General features: G+C 42.0%; 2 protein-coding genes across 7 annotated transcripts in view; one reads left to right on the top strand and one right to left on the bottom strand.

The window, feature by feature from the left end:
* Positions 1–17,150, bottom strand: part of Nusap1 (nucleolar and spindle associated protein 1) — a 61,939-nt gene that overhangs the window by 25,644 nt on the left and 19,145 nt on the right. For 5 of the 6 annotated variants that reach the window (XM_033765007.1, XM_010624720.3, XM_010624717.2 and 2 more), the window contains exon 1: positions 4,584–4,791. The exons of the other annotated variant lie outside the window; for it this stretch is intronic. In XM_033765007.1, coding sequence (XP_033620898.1) covers positions 4,584–4,676 — 93 coding nt within the window. In that variant the 5' untranslated portion in view covers positions 4,677–4,791. Of the gene's footprint in view, positions 1–4,583; positions 4,792–17,150 lie in introns of those variants that run through there. 6 annotated transcript variants of the gene reach the window in all.
* Oip5 (Opa interacting protein 5) lies at positions 4,868–12,381 on the top strand. The gene is made up of 5 exons (XM_010624724.2): positions 4,868–5,365; positions 5,665–5,731; positions 8,087–8,209; positions 9,157–9,238; positions 12,041–12,381. The coding sequence occupies exons 1-5, from the start codon at positions 5,047–5,049 to the stop codon at positions 12,134–12,136; spliced, it is 687 nt and encodes a 228-aa protein (XP_010623026.1). The 5' UTR covers positions 4,868–5,046; the 3' UTR covers positions 12,137–12,381.

Consider the following 17,150-nt stretch of genomic DNA (forward strand, 5'->3'; position numbering starts at 1 on the left):
GGGGGGGGGGGGGGGGATGCTGCCTGAGGGAGGGGTGGTGACAAGCTGAGAGGCCAACGGGAGAAGAGGCAGCAGGTGACACTGTAGGTAGAGGAGACACTAAGTACAGAGGCCTCAACAAGAATTGACGAGTGTGAAGGACAGAAAGAAGCCAGCATGTGCCATGTGATGGTGCTGTAAGCACTGCTGCCTGAAAAGTCTGAGGCCAACCAGGCAACTTGTCAGTGCCTATGTCAAAATTTTTTTTAAAAATTAGCTCAAGGCCAGGGGTTTAGCTCAGTGGTTCCGCCACCTGCCTTGCAAGCACAAGGACCAGAGTTTGATTCCTGGTACCAAAGGAAAGGAAAAGAGACAGAGTGGCTGGAGAAAGGTGGATGGAGGGCAGGGAGGTCAAAGAGGTAACCAGAGGCCAGGTGAAGTGGGCCATATAGGAAGGAGTGTGGATTTCTTCCCTCAACTTGTTGTTTGAAAAATGTCATCAGGCTCACAGAAAAATCCAAATATGCTAATAAATATCCTTATATTCCCCACCTAGATTCAATAATTATTATTTCAAGCAGGGCATGGTGGCACACACCTGTAATCCCAGCACTCAGGAGGCTGAGGCAGGTGGATTACTGTGAGTTTGAGTCCAGCCAAGACTACGTAGTGAGTTCCAGTTCAGTCTCAAAAAAATCAAAAAAAAAAAATTATTTCATCTCATAGTTTCTTTACATATTAATATATATTTTTATCAAGCTATTTGACAGTAAATTCTAGACATGATATTCTGCCACACTGAATACTCAAGTCATATCTCCTAAAATAAAAGGATAATTTTCCTACATAACCAAAGCAGTATTTCCTAATAACATCTAATATATATGGCCCAGAATGAAATTTCTCAATTGGTGGGGGTGATTATTGTAGCTTTATCATTACATCCCCAGGGCCTTCTTCATTCATTACATCCCCAGCTTTTTTTTTTTTTTTTTTTTTTTTTTTTTTTTTTTTTTTTTTTGAGGCAGGGTCTAAGACACCCAGGCTAGGCAAGAACTTGCAATCTTCCTACCTTACCCTGCTAGAGTGCTGGAATTACAAAACTATGTTGCCACACACAACTGACTATCTCCAATTTGGGTTTTATTTTATTTTACAGTGCTAGGAATTGAACCTAGGGCCTCACACATATTAGGTAAGTGCTTTACCACTAAGCTACATCTCTAGCCCTTGGGTTTTATTTTTAAAAGTATGTTTTCAAGAGCTGGGGATTTAGCTCAGTGGTGCTGCCACCTGTCCCGCAAGTGCAAGGTCCCAAGTTCAATCCCTGGTACCAAAAAAATGTATGCCTTCAAGAGCAAGCCAAATTTCTTGCATTACAGTTGGGTTAGTCTGGATCCCCCCACCCCCCATAACAGGAATCAAACTTAGGACCTTGTGTTTTCAAAGGAGGCACAGTGCCATATCCTCAGGCTCTTTAAGTTTGGGAAAGGGTCTCCCTAAATTGCCTACGCTGGTCTAGAATTCACATTCCTCCTGGCCCAGGATTTGGGCAGGTGGGATTACACGTATGTACTATGGTGCATGGCCACGTTTTATTTTAGATGTGAGTGGAGTCCCTGGAGGGCACTGAGCAGAAAAATGACCTGTTCTAAGCTCCAAAAGCCCTCCGACTACTGAGACACTACTACTGTGACCTTTCGTACAGGCTGCAAGCTCAGCAGGCAGCCTGAGGTCCTCATCAGTAGAGAATGTGACGGCCAGAACTGCAGAGTTGGGTTGGTGCTCAGAGATGGGAATTCAGGAGTGCTCTGAAGGTACAGGCAGGTGTGGGCAGTGAAAGGAGGGACCACAGGCAGTCCACAGTGGGCCCAAAGCAGGCACAGCCAGCAGAAGTGAACACTGTGCTACAGAAGTACACTTTAAGATGGGTGTGAGCAGCTCAGGGAGGCGGGGATTTGGGAGGCATTCGCTGCTAGATGAAATGAGTTATGGGAGTAGATAAAATCAACAAGAGAAAACAGAAAAAAAAAAGCCAAAGAGGGAGCTCTAGGGCATTCTATATTTAGTGGTTTATAGAGGAAAATGCACCAAACATTAGGAAAAAAACACAGGAGAAAATGAAAATTGAAGAAGTATGGGAAAGAAAGTGGTCTGAGCAAACAGGAACGTTTAGTGATGCCAATGACTTATTAAGACAGTGGCCTTGATATGATTAACTTTAGCAAAAAAGAACAGAGAAAAGGGATGGGGATTTAGCTAGGTGGCACTGCACCTGCCTCACAAGTGCAAGGTCCTGAGTTTGATCCCCGGTACAGGGGATGGGAGCAGGGCATGACGGTATGTAGAATGGCAGCGCCGCAGCAGAGGGCAGAAGTGCAACAGGTATTTTCCCAGAGGAGGACAAAGGGCCAGGGATTCTCAGCTTGAGGGGAAAAGTTTCCCACAGGTATAGCGTTTTATTATGAAGGAAGGACGGCCAGACCACACAGGTACAGGCTGGCTGGAGCGTTTGGTGGTAGGAAGATGAGGTAATTCTCAGCTAATTGCATTTATTTTCCCATGATCTGTTTAGAAAAATTAACTGGGAAGAAAGGGAACCAATTTCAGGGAGAAGATAGGAATTTTTTTTTTTCAGTACTAGGGGATCCTGAGCTAAATACCCAGCCCAGATAGGAAATAATTTTTAATTATTTTTCTCAAAATAAAGTTATGGTATACGCCCAACTACCTATGAGACTGAGGCAAGACAATCACAAGTATGAAGCCAGCCAGGAAAACTTAACAAGTCTCAAGAGATACTGATGGTAGGGACTTTCAGAAAAAGATCTACCCATAATTGTGAGGCCTTAATGCTAGCAGAGTTCAACTTCAGGGAGAAGTCTCTCATGCCCATTCCTTTTTTTGAGACAGTGTTTCACTATGTAGCCCAGGTTGGCCTCCAACTCCTGCCAAGGCTTCCTGAGTTCTGCGATATCCACATAAAATTCTCTTGCCCACCAGATGAACTTCTGATGTACCATTCTGGCACTGTCAGGAAGCACTGTGTAATTCTGAATAATTATCCAGCATCTCCTACATAAAATGTACAGTACTTAGTGCAGTACAGACTTTCAAGGTGGGTGGATGACATCACAAGGAAATTAGCTGTATTTCCACATGCATGTGAAAATATCCAGATTTCAAGGTGGAACTCAACAAATCCTCAAAGAGAACACTTGAAAAATGCTAAAAAGCATAGAGTTTCTGGGATTGCTGGATTGGTGGACCTATGGCCAAGAGAACAAAGAGGAGGGGACAAGGTGCCTGATCAGTGTCATTTCAGTTAGACCATGAAGGACAGGTGGAAAATATTCGTGCAGACAAACAGGGAAAGAGGTCAAAAAGGGAAAAAGGGTCAGAATTGGAACTACCACAGATAAGCAAAAGAACCACGGAAGGGGATGCAGAATCTGATAAAAGACTCCAACTACACAGCAAAAAGCTATGGGACCTAGCTGAGTGTGGTGGCACACACCTGTAATCCCAGCACTCAGGAAGCTGAGGCAGGAGGATCATCATGAGTTCAAGGCCAGCCTAGGCCACCCAAGGCCAGCCTGAACTACACCGTGAGACCTTCTCTAACAAAACAAAACAACTATGGGACCTAACCTAAGAAATTAAGGCTTTATTCATGAAGTACCCAGGAGCCATTACACACTATAGACTAGCCGGGCAAATTGGTGCACATCTGTAGTCCCAGCATTCTGGGAGGCTGAGGCAAGAGAATCCTCACCTGAGCAATATAGTGACTTAGACTGTCTCTACTGCTACTAATAATGTAGCTTAGTGTGAAGGCCCCAGGTTCAATCCCCAGTAACAAAGAAAACAAAAACAAAAAATACTATAGTCCAGAAAGGGCACTTTTATCATTCAGACAGACACTAGCAGTGCCTGAGCCCTAAATATACTGCTAAACCATTTAAAAGCATTTGTGGTGACCCATTCACTGTGAATAGAACAGCTTGCAGTGCAAACCTTTGTAGTATAATACGTTAGTACTATGTGGGAAATCTCAACTGCAATATATAAAATCATCCTGAATTCCCACATTTTCCTCCAAACACCTTGCAAACTTACCCTTTTTGAAGCACAACACCACCGCAGTAATAAAGAAATAAATGCTTGTATAGACCAGGTTGAGTGATCAAGTTATCTACACAGCTGATCCTCTAAAAATCATAAACTATCAAGCGACTTGGGCACTGTCACAATTCACAGAACTCCTACAGTTTGTAGTTTTCCAAAGCCGAGCCAATTATTTCCTCAGCTGTCTCACAACTGGCATTTGGGAAACAGGCTGGCGCTTTTCAGGGCTCCTGTTTTCTAACTGATAACCTGGGAAACACTAGAGTGCTTCCAATAAAACCAAACCAATCATGCTGGAGCAGAGGCCTCCATGAGCCTCCAGAAACGTCGGCCTCGCGTTAGGGTGGCAACGTCGGCTCCTCTCCAGTTTCACAGAGTCCCAACAACCGCGAGCCAAAGCCACCGCCCGGCGACCGGGTTCCCGCCGGGTCTCCGCGACCCCTCCCCACGCCCAACGGCCCCCGCGCCTGCCCTACCCTCAAGTTAGCCCGGAGGCCTAGCCGCTTGGCCAAGTTTTGCAGGTCGCTGTATTTGAAGGAGTCCAGCTCCTCCGCGGAAGGGATGGCCATCGTGTTCTAGCACTCCAGACAACACACAAAGAAGCGGACAGACACCCAGAAGAGCGCCGTTCAAAACTCTGGCGCCACCGGCGGCGTTGATCCAGCGCAGCTTTATAGTCAGTTTAAAAGACGGACGCTGCAATTCCATTGGTTAAAAATGATCTGAAGGCGGGGTTTATGACACTGGCCAATAGGGAGCCTGATCCCGACTGTTCCCCCACCCACTCACTTCCGTCAATAAGCACGCTCCGAAAGAAGGGAGGAGGGCCTAGGAAACTACCGCGCGGGAAGCCTACGGCTTATATTGGCTAATGAGGACCGAGAGGCCCGCCGGGGCGGGGCCTGGTGCGTTTGAAACCCAGGCGCAGACAACCGGAAGATGGCTTCCGGGCCGCGGAGGCGTTGCTCGCAGTCTACGACGCTGTCCCGGAGCAATTTTTGCAAGGGCGCCGATACGATTGGCGAGCCATGCTTGACGACCTCCATGGAGTGGGATACACAGGTGGTGGAGGGGTCTTCGCCAATCGGCCCCTCGGAGCTGAGGGCGGACAAGCAGCCCACCGGCCCGAGGCTGCCGCTGTGGCTGCAACCCGAGAGGTGCGCAGTGTTTCAGTGCTCGCAGTGCCGCGCCGTGCTCGGCGACTCGGTGCACCTCGCCTGGAACCTGTCGCAGACCCTCGGGGCCGTGGTCTTCTCCAGTGAGTAGGCCGCGTGGGGCGGGTGGAGGTGGGCCACCTGTTGGCTGGGAAGTGGCTGGGCGAGGAGACTGACGAGCTTTCGGAAGATCAGACTGCCCAGGGAAAGCGGGGAAGCGTTTAATTTTGTTGCTTGTTTCCGGTATCAGGAATCGAACCTCGGGCCTCGCACAGTTCGGGCTAGCGCTCTAGCTGTGCTACGCCCCTTTTTCTTAATTTTTATTGACCATTGAGTCTAGGCGGGAGGTTTTCCTTTTCAAGAGCCATCGAGTTACATATTTGACCTGTGTTTGTCTTCCTAGAAGTCACACAAAACGTCGCTTTGGAAGACCCTTTTCTGGTTGGCATTGAGGGTTTGCTCAAATGCAGGTACTGTACTCTCAAGAACTCGGGTGGGGCTGGTCTCTGACTTTAGTGAGTCCTGAGAGTGCAGGATAGGGCTGGCAAACTGTTGCAATAGAAGAAAAGTTTAGGGCTGCCATAAAATATATTTGAATGATAGGGTGCGTCTTTAACCTATTCGACTCCTGTAGCTAATATTAATACATTAATGAAACGAAAAAGTTAAATGTGTATTCCTGTTTCCCTGAAAATAAGACCTAAACAAAATAATCAGCCTTGAAAACTAGAGATAAAAAATGCCAGCCTTACCTGTCTCTCGGTGTAGCCCTGCGCGGGAGAATAGTGATGACATTTGAAAATAACCTTGTTACCCTGAAGCTTGGGTTGTGCTCAATATAATGTTTACTTAAATGCAATTTTCCTTGTATTGATTATAAGGAAAGTACATTCTTTTTAAAGTTTCTCTGTGCTTTATATTAGTTTCCGTTAAGAAACTTGTCTATAGGTACTATGCTTTGAACTAGGCAATGTACAAAAAATACAGTACTACACACATGATGTAGGACATTTACCAATAAATTTAGTGTTTTTTCCCTTTGCTTGTTGTTGGTGGTTTTTTTTTTAATATCCAGAGAAATTAATATGTTTCCCTTAAGCATATGATATTTTAGCACTTTTTTTTTTTTAACCCAGCATATCCAGCTCTTTTTTTTGTTTTTTGAGTCAGGGTCTTGGTACGTAGCCCAGGCTAACCTCGAACTCATGGTAACCCCCTAGCTCTTTTTTTTTTTAAGTTTTTATTTTCAGACGGTGTCACTAAATCACAGTTGCCCAGGTGGGACTTGAACTTGTGACCCTTCTGCCTCAGCTTCCCAGAGTGTTTCCCAAATTACAGGCGTACATCACCATGCAGGGCAGGTACTTTTATTACCAGAATTTTGCTGCGTAGTATATGTTATGTAAATAAAGTTTTCTCTTACCAAACCATTTTAAAGTTGCTTTCAGAGCCAGACATGGTGGCAAATGCCTGTAATTCCATCATTCTGAAGGCTAAGGCTAAGAGAATCACCAAGTTTGAGTCCCACCTAGGCAATTTTGCAACTTAGTGAGACCCTGGCTCAAAATAAAATGATTAAAAAAAAAGTGGCTGGGAATGTAGCTCAATATGAAGGCCTTGCATTCAGTTTTTCCCCTCCCCAACTGTTTTTAGTACATGCATGGTAAAATAACTGTTTGTGGGTTGTTTGTTGTTTTGTTTTGTTTTTGGTACCGGGGATTGAACTCCGGTCCCTGTGCTTGCGAGGCAGGCAGCAGAATCACTGAACTAAATTCCCGGCCCTTGTTTCTTTCTCTTGAAGCAGGGTCTTGCCATCTAGTTCAGGCTGGCCTCAAACTCATAGTGAGTGATCCTTTTGCTTATGCCTTCTGAGTGTTAGGATTACAGGTGTGTGCCACAATGCCCAGCTTTGAAACAGTTTTTCTTAAAATATTTCTTTGTAATATTTGGATATGCCATATATATGTAAATGTGATGTGTCTTGCATAAGTAGTGTAAAAACTAAAATCAACATTTGACTCTTCATTCAATAATCTTTTAGATGATAAAAGAAAATAGATTGCTTGCTAGAGTAAGGGATTTCTTCCCTTTCTCACTTAGGGCATTTTTTTCAGTTAATATTAAAAATATGTCTGGTGTAGTAGTGCATACCTATAATCCTGGCACTCTTGAGTCTGAGGCAAGAAGATCACTGGGAGGTTGAGGTCAACCTGGGTTACATAGTGAGTTTAAGACCAGCCTGGACATAATGAGACCCCATCTCAGAAAAATAAAAAAAAAATTAAATATCCGAAAAAAAAATTCAGATTTGAGTTCTATTAATAAATTAGTTTGTAAGCCCCCCAGTCAACTTGAATATTTTGCATCTACTTTAAATTGATACCATAGTGATTTAAACATGGTGATTTGTTTAAAGATTTTTAAAGTTAGTCTGATTAGCTGTTTTCTGCTTTTCAGAGATAAATTATTTTTCTCTACTTAAATGACAGTTGTACATCCATGATTGCTTTTATGGCTACATTCCATGAGAGCTTCTATAATTTAAGGTGTAATAGCAGTAAAACCTAAGCTAACCTATTTAGCATCATTTCATTTGCATTCCTGTTATAGTATAGTTTTTTCTTTATTTATTCATTTTGGTAGCAGAGATTGGACTTGGGACCTTACGCTTACAAGACAGACGGTGGAATCGCTGAGCTAAATCCCCAGCTGTATAGTTAGTTTTTCCTTGTATCTTCAGTGATAGGAATGCTTTTAGAGACTGGTTACTTTTTACTGGTTTTCTGATTTTCTTTCTTACCCTTGTTCTGCTTTCCCCACCCCAGCACTTATAACCGGTTATTCTGCAGTTCCTGTGGGATTCCCATTGGTTTCCATCTGTACTCCACACATGCTGCTCTGGCTGCCCTGAGAGGTCATTTCTGTCTTTACAGTGATAAGATGAGTTGGTGAGTAGACACAGATACTATCAAGTACGTTATAGAAGATCTTCCAGAAAAGACAAAGTTTATGTACCAAAGAAAATAGTAACACCAGGCATTTTCTTTTATAAGAAAGATGATACTAGAATCAGAATCTGATCTCATGATGTTACACTCATTTCAAGGTCTTTCATACCATGTTTTAATATCTGTAACATGGAATACTTCAGAGGGTAGCTCACTGAAGGAAATTCTGGAAGGTAAGATTACAGAGTAATGTTGCACCAGACACCATTTCCATTTATGTCCTGCTCTGACCCTGTGGCCATGGTGTTAGTGTACGTGGCACAATTCACACATAAGCCAAGCGAGGCCAAGCACATGTCCCAAGCTAGGGATTTGAAACAAGGACCCAGAGACACCAGTCTTTTATAAATGGTAGTAGTGGTAATGTTAGCTAGAATTATGTCACATGGTCAACTTAAGCTGAGAGGCAAGTATGTAACCATAGGTTTGTCACGGTTGTTTTTGTTTTTGCTTTAGTTTTGGTGTTTTTGTTTTAACTGATCCAGCAGATAAGATTGGGCACAGGCCTACTATACACAAAATCTGGATCGCATTAATAAGTGAGGAACTGTTGCTGGCTGGGCAACCAACACTATCTGTCACATTATTTCAAACTGTGCCACAGGATGGAGTGGGGCTTACACTCATCATGAATAAATAATCATATAACTTTGTTTTGGTCTTCATTTTGTCTTGGGATAATTTTGTCTTTGGAAAAGGGTAAGGTGAGGCACAGTCTTTTAGATGATTTATTATGACTTTGTTTTTCCAATAAAATACATCACGAATCTTAAAATGGAACTTGGTAAAAAGGCAGGATTTGCTTGACAGATACGTCTTTTAGATGGTAAGCTGATTCATTGAGAGTCTTAACTGTGGTAAGGTATGATTTTTTTTTTTCTGTCCAGCTATCTCTTAAAAACAAAAGCCATAGTAAACGCATCTGAGATGGATATTCACAGTGAACCTCTACTAGAAAAGATTACAGAGGTAAGATTCTTGATGGTTATCTGGCTCCTTTAATAGAGACAACTTTTAGTGAGTTGTACAAATGAACTTGAAGATGAAATGTGATAGACACTATGATGATCCTTTATGTTTGGCTTGGTGAACCTTAGAGAATTTGTAACATGAGACAAAGTATCCAAGTTATATTGAGAGGTCTAGTTCAGGAGGAGGGAAAGGGGCTCAATATAGCATTCTTATTTTCTCTTTTATGCAGGGAATCAAAAGTATTATCCTGCATAGAGCTGGCATTTTTTTTTTTTTTTTTTTAGTATCAGGGATCAAACTCAGGACCTCATGCTTTCGAGGCTGGTACAGCGCCACTGAGCTAAATTCCCGGCCCCATCTTTTGTTATTTGTTTTATTTTGTTTTGGTGTTTTGGCGCACTGAGGAATAAACTCAATGCCTTCACACTGAGCTGCATTATTTGTTTTGAGACAGGGTTTTGTTAAGACACTAAGCTGCCTGGACTGGGCTCGAATTTGCCCTCCTGCCTCATCCTCCCAAGGGTGCTGAGATGACAGGCATGTACCATCTAACATATTTTTTTTTCTTTCTTTTTTTGGTATTAGAAATCAAACCCAAGGCCTTTTACGTGCTAAGCAAGTGCTTTACTATTGAGCTACTTTCCCAGCCCTTTTATATTTTGAGCTAGGGTCTTGCCAGGTTGTCCCAGTTGGCCTCAAACTTGGACTCTTTCATGCTGGTCTTGAATTTACTCCATAGCCCAGGCTGGCCTTAGCCTTACAGGTCTCTTCAGTCTCCTGAGTAGCTGAGGTTTATTTGTGTGCCGCTTTGCCAGGCTTAAGAGCTGTAATCTTTGAAAGTACCTTGTTCTTATATGTCTCAGGGGAAAGAGTGGGAAAATACTTTTGTTTTGTGGTTTTAGTGTTGGGATTGAACCCAGGGCCTTCCACATGCTAAACACATACTCTACTACTGAGCTACATCACCAGCCCAAAATTCTTACTGAAATGGAAGATAGGTTTTATGAATAGTTGATTGTGGGGGACTTGGAGGAAGAGTGAATGGTTAAACTGCAGGGCAAAAGCACAAGGTTCTGTGAGGAATGAATGGTTAAACAAGTTTAGATTAGTGAAGCATGTTGTATCTGGCTGTTGCCCTTACCTTTTCCCCAAAGAAAACTGCCTAGCCTTGAGACAGCACCTTCCCAAACTGTTTTTCTTCTGCTTTTTTAACTTACACTGATATTCTAAATAAAGCTGGAAATTTTGCACTCTCATTGAGATGGCTCCTCTGGGCCTCTCAGTGATGGAACTAAGTCTTGTCTCCAAGTAATCATTCATCCTCTATGCTGCCATGGTACAGTTGATGCTTTCCAGATGAAGCAAGCTTTTGGTTTTGGTTTTGTTTTTTTTTTTGTTTGTTTGTTTGTTTGTTTTGGTTTTGTTTTTTGTTTGCTTGGGGTTTTTTCTTTGTTTTGAGTCAGGGTCTCACTATGTAGTTGAAACTGACCTGGAACTCACTATGTAGCCCAGGCTGGTCTCGAACTCACAGTGATCCTCCTGCCTCAGCCTCCTGAGTGCTAGGATTATACACGTGTGCCATGACACCCAGCCAAGCAAGCATTTTTGTACCTTGCTGATTTCATTCTGAGTGAATACTGGCTATACCTTCACTACTGTTAGAACAACCTTAGAATTCACTGTTGTTTTGTTTTGTTTTTGGTACTGGGGATCAAACTCAGACCCTTGTGCTTGCAAGGCATCCTGTCTGACCTCTTCCCTCCCTTCCCTGTCTTTCCTCCATCTGCTCTTTTACACCCCCCCCTTTTTTTTTTTTGAGACAGGGTGTCACTATGTAGTTCAGGCTGGCCTCGAACTCGCTGTGTAGTTAAATTACTTTTTTGCATTGCACTCAAAGTTAAAGGAGGAAAGGTTTATTTCACCTTATAGTTTGTAGAGGGTTCAGTCCATGGTGGGCTGATTTCAAGGCAGGGTGGCAGTGGCATGGTAGAGGAACAGTGCAGAGAAGCAGCTCGTGGCAGGGCAGGTAGAAGGCAGCAAGCAGGAACAGCAGAGCCTCCCTTTCTATGCCCTGCAGGCTACACCATCCAGGGTGGGCCTTCCCATTACTCATCCCATCACTATGCTAACCCAAATAGTAGACTAATCTAGCACCATACACCCTTAATCCACATTCCCACACTGTAGATCCAGCCACCTCCAAAAAGCCCTATCTATGAAGGCATGAGGCTTTGGATAGAAAGAGGCTTTGGCTCTAGATAGAAGCCTAGAACATGATAACTTTAAATCGATGTTCCTTTTGTATGCTGAGTAACACTACTAAATTTGGTTCTAAATGTAACTCTTCTGCCTGACATGGTAGTGCATGCTTGTAATCCCGTCACTTGGGAGGCTGAGGTGGGAGGATCACCATGAGTTCAAGGCTACCTAATAAACCTTATCAAGATCCTGTCTCAAAAAACAAAACAAAATGAATGAATGAATAAATGAAGCTATTCTGAGGTAAAAGAACTCTTAAAAAGTAACTATATCAAACATTTGTTCAAAACCTGATAACCAGAGCTACTTTTGAACACTGTTAAAGGAATATTAAAGTCAGAAAGGCATTTGTTACTGTTAACACAGGAATAAAAAGCAAAGCTAGAATCTGTTTTCACGACTTTGTATCTAAAGATCTTACTGTGAACTTGAAGTTCTCTCAGAAATAAATAAACTAGCTTGAATTTGAAGTGGCGTTACAACTAGCAAGTTTTGAGTTGAGCATAAGATGCCCTGACAGCTCTGTATTTCTCTTCCCAGCTGAAAGAGAAGATGATACTCATGCACACTTGCTTAGACACGGCCATGAAGACGCTGAGGGAGGGGACCCCTGACCAGTCCAAGCCAGAAAACTGATCCAAAGCCCAGGCTCATGTATACGCTTCAAGCCTCTCTGGTACCTTCAACCACAGGGGCTGTTTGATCTTTTTTTTCTTTTCTTTTCTTGAGACAAGGTCTTACTCTATCCCACGCTGGCCTTGAACTCTCAATCCTTCTGACTCACCTCCCATGTGCCAGCATTCCTAGCTTGTTTGGTCATTTCTTAGAAAAAAAGAAATAGGCTTCAAGAATTGGGAGAGGAAATTAAAAATAAAAACAAAGCAAGAAAAAAAAAAAGAATGGTGGGAAGAAAGGTGGTTTATTATTATGTTTATTTCCTAGTAGATGATACATTAGGGCCAGGGATTTAGCTCTGGCACATTGCCTGCCTTGCAAGTGCAAGGTCCTAAGTTTGATCTTGGTACCAAAAAATGGTGGGGAGGTAGCTTAGTGGTGCCATAGCCTGCCTCGAAAGCACAAGGTTGTGAGTTTGATCCCTGGTACCAAAAAAAGATGAGACATTAAGGAGTCTTCTGTACATGTTTCACAGCTATTTGCCCTAAGAACTTATTGTGGCTTATCAGCTTCATAATACCTGTCTCTGAAAATATCTTTCAGTACAGATTTAAGGATTAGAGTGCAGTACCCCCTATATCCTCTGATCTCAAGATGCAAGATTGGGCTAAAAATAGTTGGCCTTAGGGTTGATTACTGTTACTCTGAACCTGGAGCAATTGTTATGAGTACTGGTGAATCTTTTTTTAATACAAAATACACATACATAATATCCTATCAATGACATTTAATAAACTAATATACAATTTGTCTCTTCTTTTTCATCACTAAGGTACATCCCCAGTCCTTTTTATTTATTTATTTGTTTGTTTGTTTGCTTTTTTGAGACAGGGTCTCACTGTGTAGTTGAGACTGACCTGGAACTCACTGTATAGCCCAGGCAATTCTCGAACTCACAGCAATCCTCCTGCCTCAGCCTCCAAGTGCTGGGCTTACAGGCGTACACCACCACACCCAGCTCCCTTTTTATTTTTTGAGACAGTGTCTTGCTGAGTTCCCAAGATGGCCTCAAACTTGTGATCCTTCCTCAGCCTCCCCAATAACTTGCGCTTGTCAAGCAGGTGGTGGCACCACTGAGCTAAATCCCCAGTCCTTCTTCCATTTTTTAAGAGGTACAGTATAACATTATGGCAAATGAGCAGGCACTGAAGCTGAACTATTTGGTTCAAGTTGTGGCTTTGGTTTGGGTACTTACTAGTATCCATGAACTTGAAGAATAAACTTTGTTTCTTTGTAAAGAGGTAAAAAACACTGCCACTATTAGTGAAGACTAAATGAGTTAAAGAATACATACTTGTAATAGCCAGGCATGGTGGCACACACCTGTAATCCCAGCACTGGGGAGGCTGAGGCAGGAGGATCACTGTTCAAGTCTGGCCTAGAATACATAATGAGACCCTGTCTCAAATAATAAACCCAAACAAACAAAAACTACATACTAGTAATGAGCCATGCTTAACACATAGTAAGTCCTCAGTAAAAAGCATTAACTTTTCTTATGTTGATTTACATGCATATATTTAAAGGCAGCTTAAAAAGTCTGCACCAGGGGCCAGGGATTTAGCTCAGTGGTGCTGCCGCCTGCCTCACAAGCACAAGGTCCCGAATTTGATCCCCAGCACCAAAAAAAAAAAGTCATGCACCATATAGAGATGTTTCTACTTGGTGAATGCCTGTGATCCCAGCACTTGGGAGGCTGAGGCAGAAGGATTGCTTTGAGTTCAAGACCAGTCTGGACTATGTAGTGAGTTCCAGGTCAGTCTCAACTACATAGTGAGACCCTGTCTTAAAAAAAAAAAAAAAAATGTTTCTACCAACATTGAACTGAATATATGATGGCAATCTCATTAGATTAGAATGCAGCCAAAAAATGCCTTTCACCTAGTGACATAAGCCATTGTGACCTTGTGACACATTACTTATGGTGATGCTGGTATAAACATACTATGCTGTCGGTCATAGAAGTGCAGTACTTACAATTATGTACAGTTCATAATACTTGATAACTGAAAAACTTACTGGTTTCTATGCTTATACTATGCTTTTCTCATTTTAGTGTACTCAAAAGTTCACTGTGAATGATTGCTAGTATCTTACCACTTTTCTTGACTGCAAGGGGCGTGTCAAGTGACTGACGTATCCTAACTCTGTCCATGCACAGTTAGGATGTTCACACCATTAGGTAATCACCCACTGACAGATTTCTCAGAGAATGTTCCTTTAGTATGTCATTCATTAAGTATTTAAGAATTCCCTAGGAAAATAAACATCACATACTGAAGCTATATATATATTTTTGAGTACAGGGGATAGAACCCAGGGCCATCACACTGAGCTACATTCCCAGTCCCTTCTTCCTTTGTATTTTATTTTGAGAAAAGTTCTTACTAAATTGGCCAGGCTGGGCCACCATGGAATGTGCCACCATGCTTGGTTTCCTTTTGACTTTTTTTTTTTTTTTTAAGACAGGGTCTCACTATGTAGTTCAGACTAGCCTTGAACTATGTAACCCAAGCTGGCCTCCAACTCACAGTAATTCTCCTGCTTCAGCCTCCCTAGTGCTGGGATTATAGGTGTATGCACCACTGTGCCTGGCCTTTTTGAGTCTTATTGACAGAAACTGACATCTAACACAGTATGTGCTGCATGCAGGATATCAGTATTTGTTAAATGAGGAGTCTCATAAATCAGGAAGTATTACATTAGTCATAATAAAAACCAGTTTCTTTATGATTGGCTATTGTCAAATGGGGTTTGTAAAATCTTACTGAAAACTCTCCTAAAACAAGAATCTCTTTATTATGCTTTAGTGTTAAAACCTTATCGTACAACTAAACCAGTGTTTACACATTAAAATACAGTGGTGCAACAGTTCACCAACAGTTCTCAGGTCAACACTGAACCTAACCATTGAATTTGATTCAGTTCTTGTCCTACTTTGTTTGCAACCGGAATCGTGGAAAGAATCAAGTTCATGAACCAAGCTACCCCTGTAAAAGTATCTTAAATGCTATATATATTTCAAATGGGAATGAGTTCCTGGAATAGTTTTATCATTATACTTTTGTCTTACGGAAAACTGTTTGCTTATGGATGGAGCATAAGGTTGACCTAAGGGTGAAAGGGCAGTGCTGCTTTCTCTTCAGATGCCCACCTGCTCCACGGAATAGCATACACCACAAACCGCCACAACTAACTACCAGGAAACCCAGGTCTTTTGTTTTTGGGCATCTAGAACCTTCTTCAGCATAGGCCTATGAAAGTTTCCTTCTTTCATCATCACCATTTACAGCATTCTTCAAAATTAGCAGTTCTGGGCCGGGGATTTACCTCAGTCGTTCTTCCACCTGCCTCCCAAGCTCAAGGACCTGAGTTCGATCCCCGGTACCAAATAAATAAATAATACAATTTTTAAAAAGAGAAATCAGCTAGTTCAAGTAACAACACAGAAATTTCAGTGCATTTGCCCATGCTGCTTTATTGCTCAAAATATGTCTATATACACAGGTGCAGAGTTTCCAACTCTTACAATAGCTCCTTTTTACATCAAAGAATAAAATTTCTTCAAAACTTCCAAAGATGCATAGATTAAACAGCAAGCTGCCTTTTGTGATACTTCAAACATACTCAGTTTTAACATTTTATATCTTAATTATGCAATGGAGGATATACAGAACAGCAAGTAAACACAAGTAATTCCTGTACTTAAAAGGACAGTAATAAATTATGAAACGTACTGTAATGTTCTTAAATCTTTTGTGTGTGAGACAGGGTACCTATGTATAGTTCAGGTCGGTCTCATATCTCACTCTGTGGACCAGGTTGGCCTTGAACTCATAGCAATCTTCCTGCCTCAGCTTCTCGAGCTATCACACCTGGCAAGATGAGTCCTTTTAAGCTTAGTGCCAAAACTAGTATATTTGTAAAGATTTATGAAAACGTATTGCTAGAATACTTTACCCCCTGGAAGGAAAAAATAAGTATTATTTTGCTAGGTTGGGGATTGGACCTGGGCCCTCATGTGTGCCACGCTCCCAAATCAAAATGTATTCTGCTGATATGGCACACTTCATCACCAAGGGAGATAAAGCATTTTAAAAAGTCATCATGACTACCCTCACTTTAAAGGAGTTTAGAAGTCTGAACTCCTGGAGAAATTTCCCATGAAGTGTGGTTTTCCCGTACTATTTTAATATGCCTTAGATTAATAGGAACAGAGCTTAGAGAAATTCTGACTTTATATATTTGGTAGGCCTGGTAGCAGTAAGTGGGAAGGGACAATTATATCTCACTTCTTGCATTTGAGTGGAAACCAAATATCAGAAGGACAAAGTGTACTCAACGCTGACGCACTGAAGTAACAATTCATTCTGTATGGTATCTGTAGTGAAGTCCCACAGCAAAGAATATAAAGTTAAAATAATTTTGAAAAAATTATTTTCAACTATAGAACATGAAAACTGGAAGGAACCTAATGAAAATCATGTCTTACCCTGAATTTTCTATTTAGGCTTCATGATTGAAATCATGAATTCAATTTGTACATTATTTGTCGTAATTACTTGTTTTACTTGGTTTTTTGCTTTTTGCAGTACTAAGTATCGAACCCAGGGTGTTGCATATGCTTGGCTAGTGCTCTAAAAAAGCTACATGCCCAGGCCTTTGAAAAATGTTTTTTGAGTCTTGCTAAATTGCCCAGACTGGCCTGGAACTGCCAGCCTCAGCCTCTGAGTGCTGGGACGATAGGTGTGCCATGCTCTTATCTTTTAAAATGGGGAAAACTTTTTGTTCACCTGGGATCAAAAGCTTTAGGAAAGAAATTGTACAATCTGACCAAACCATCAAGAATAAAACCGGCTATTAAAAAAAAATGAAGGTTTGGGCCAGGGATTTAGCTCAGCAGTGCCATGCCTGCCTCACCAGTGCAAGGTCATGAGTTTGATCCCCGGTACCAGAAAAAAAAAAAAAAAAAAAA

This window comes from Fukomys damarensis, unplaced genomic scaffold (genome assembly GCF_012274545.1).
Source record: "Fukomys damarensis isolate Sample0158 unplaced genomic scaffold, DMR_v1.0_HiC HiC_scaffold_17, whole genome shotgun sequence".
NCBI classification, from domain to species: domain Eukaryota; kingdom Metazoa; phylum Chordata; class Mammalia; order Rodentia; family Bathyergidae; genus Fukomys; species Fukomys damarensis.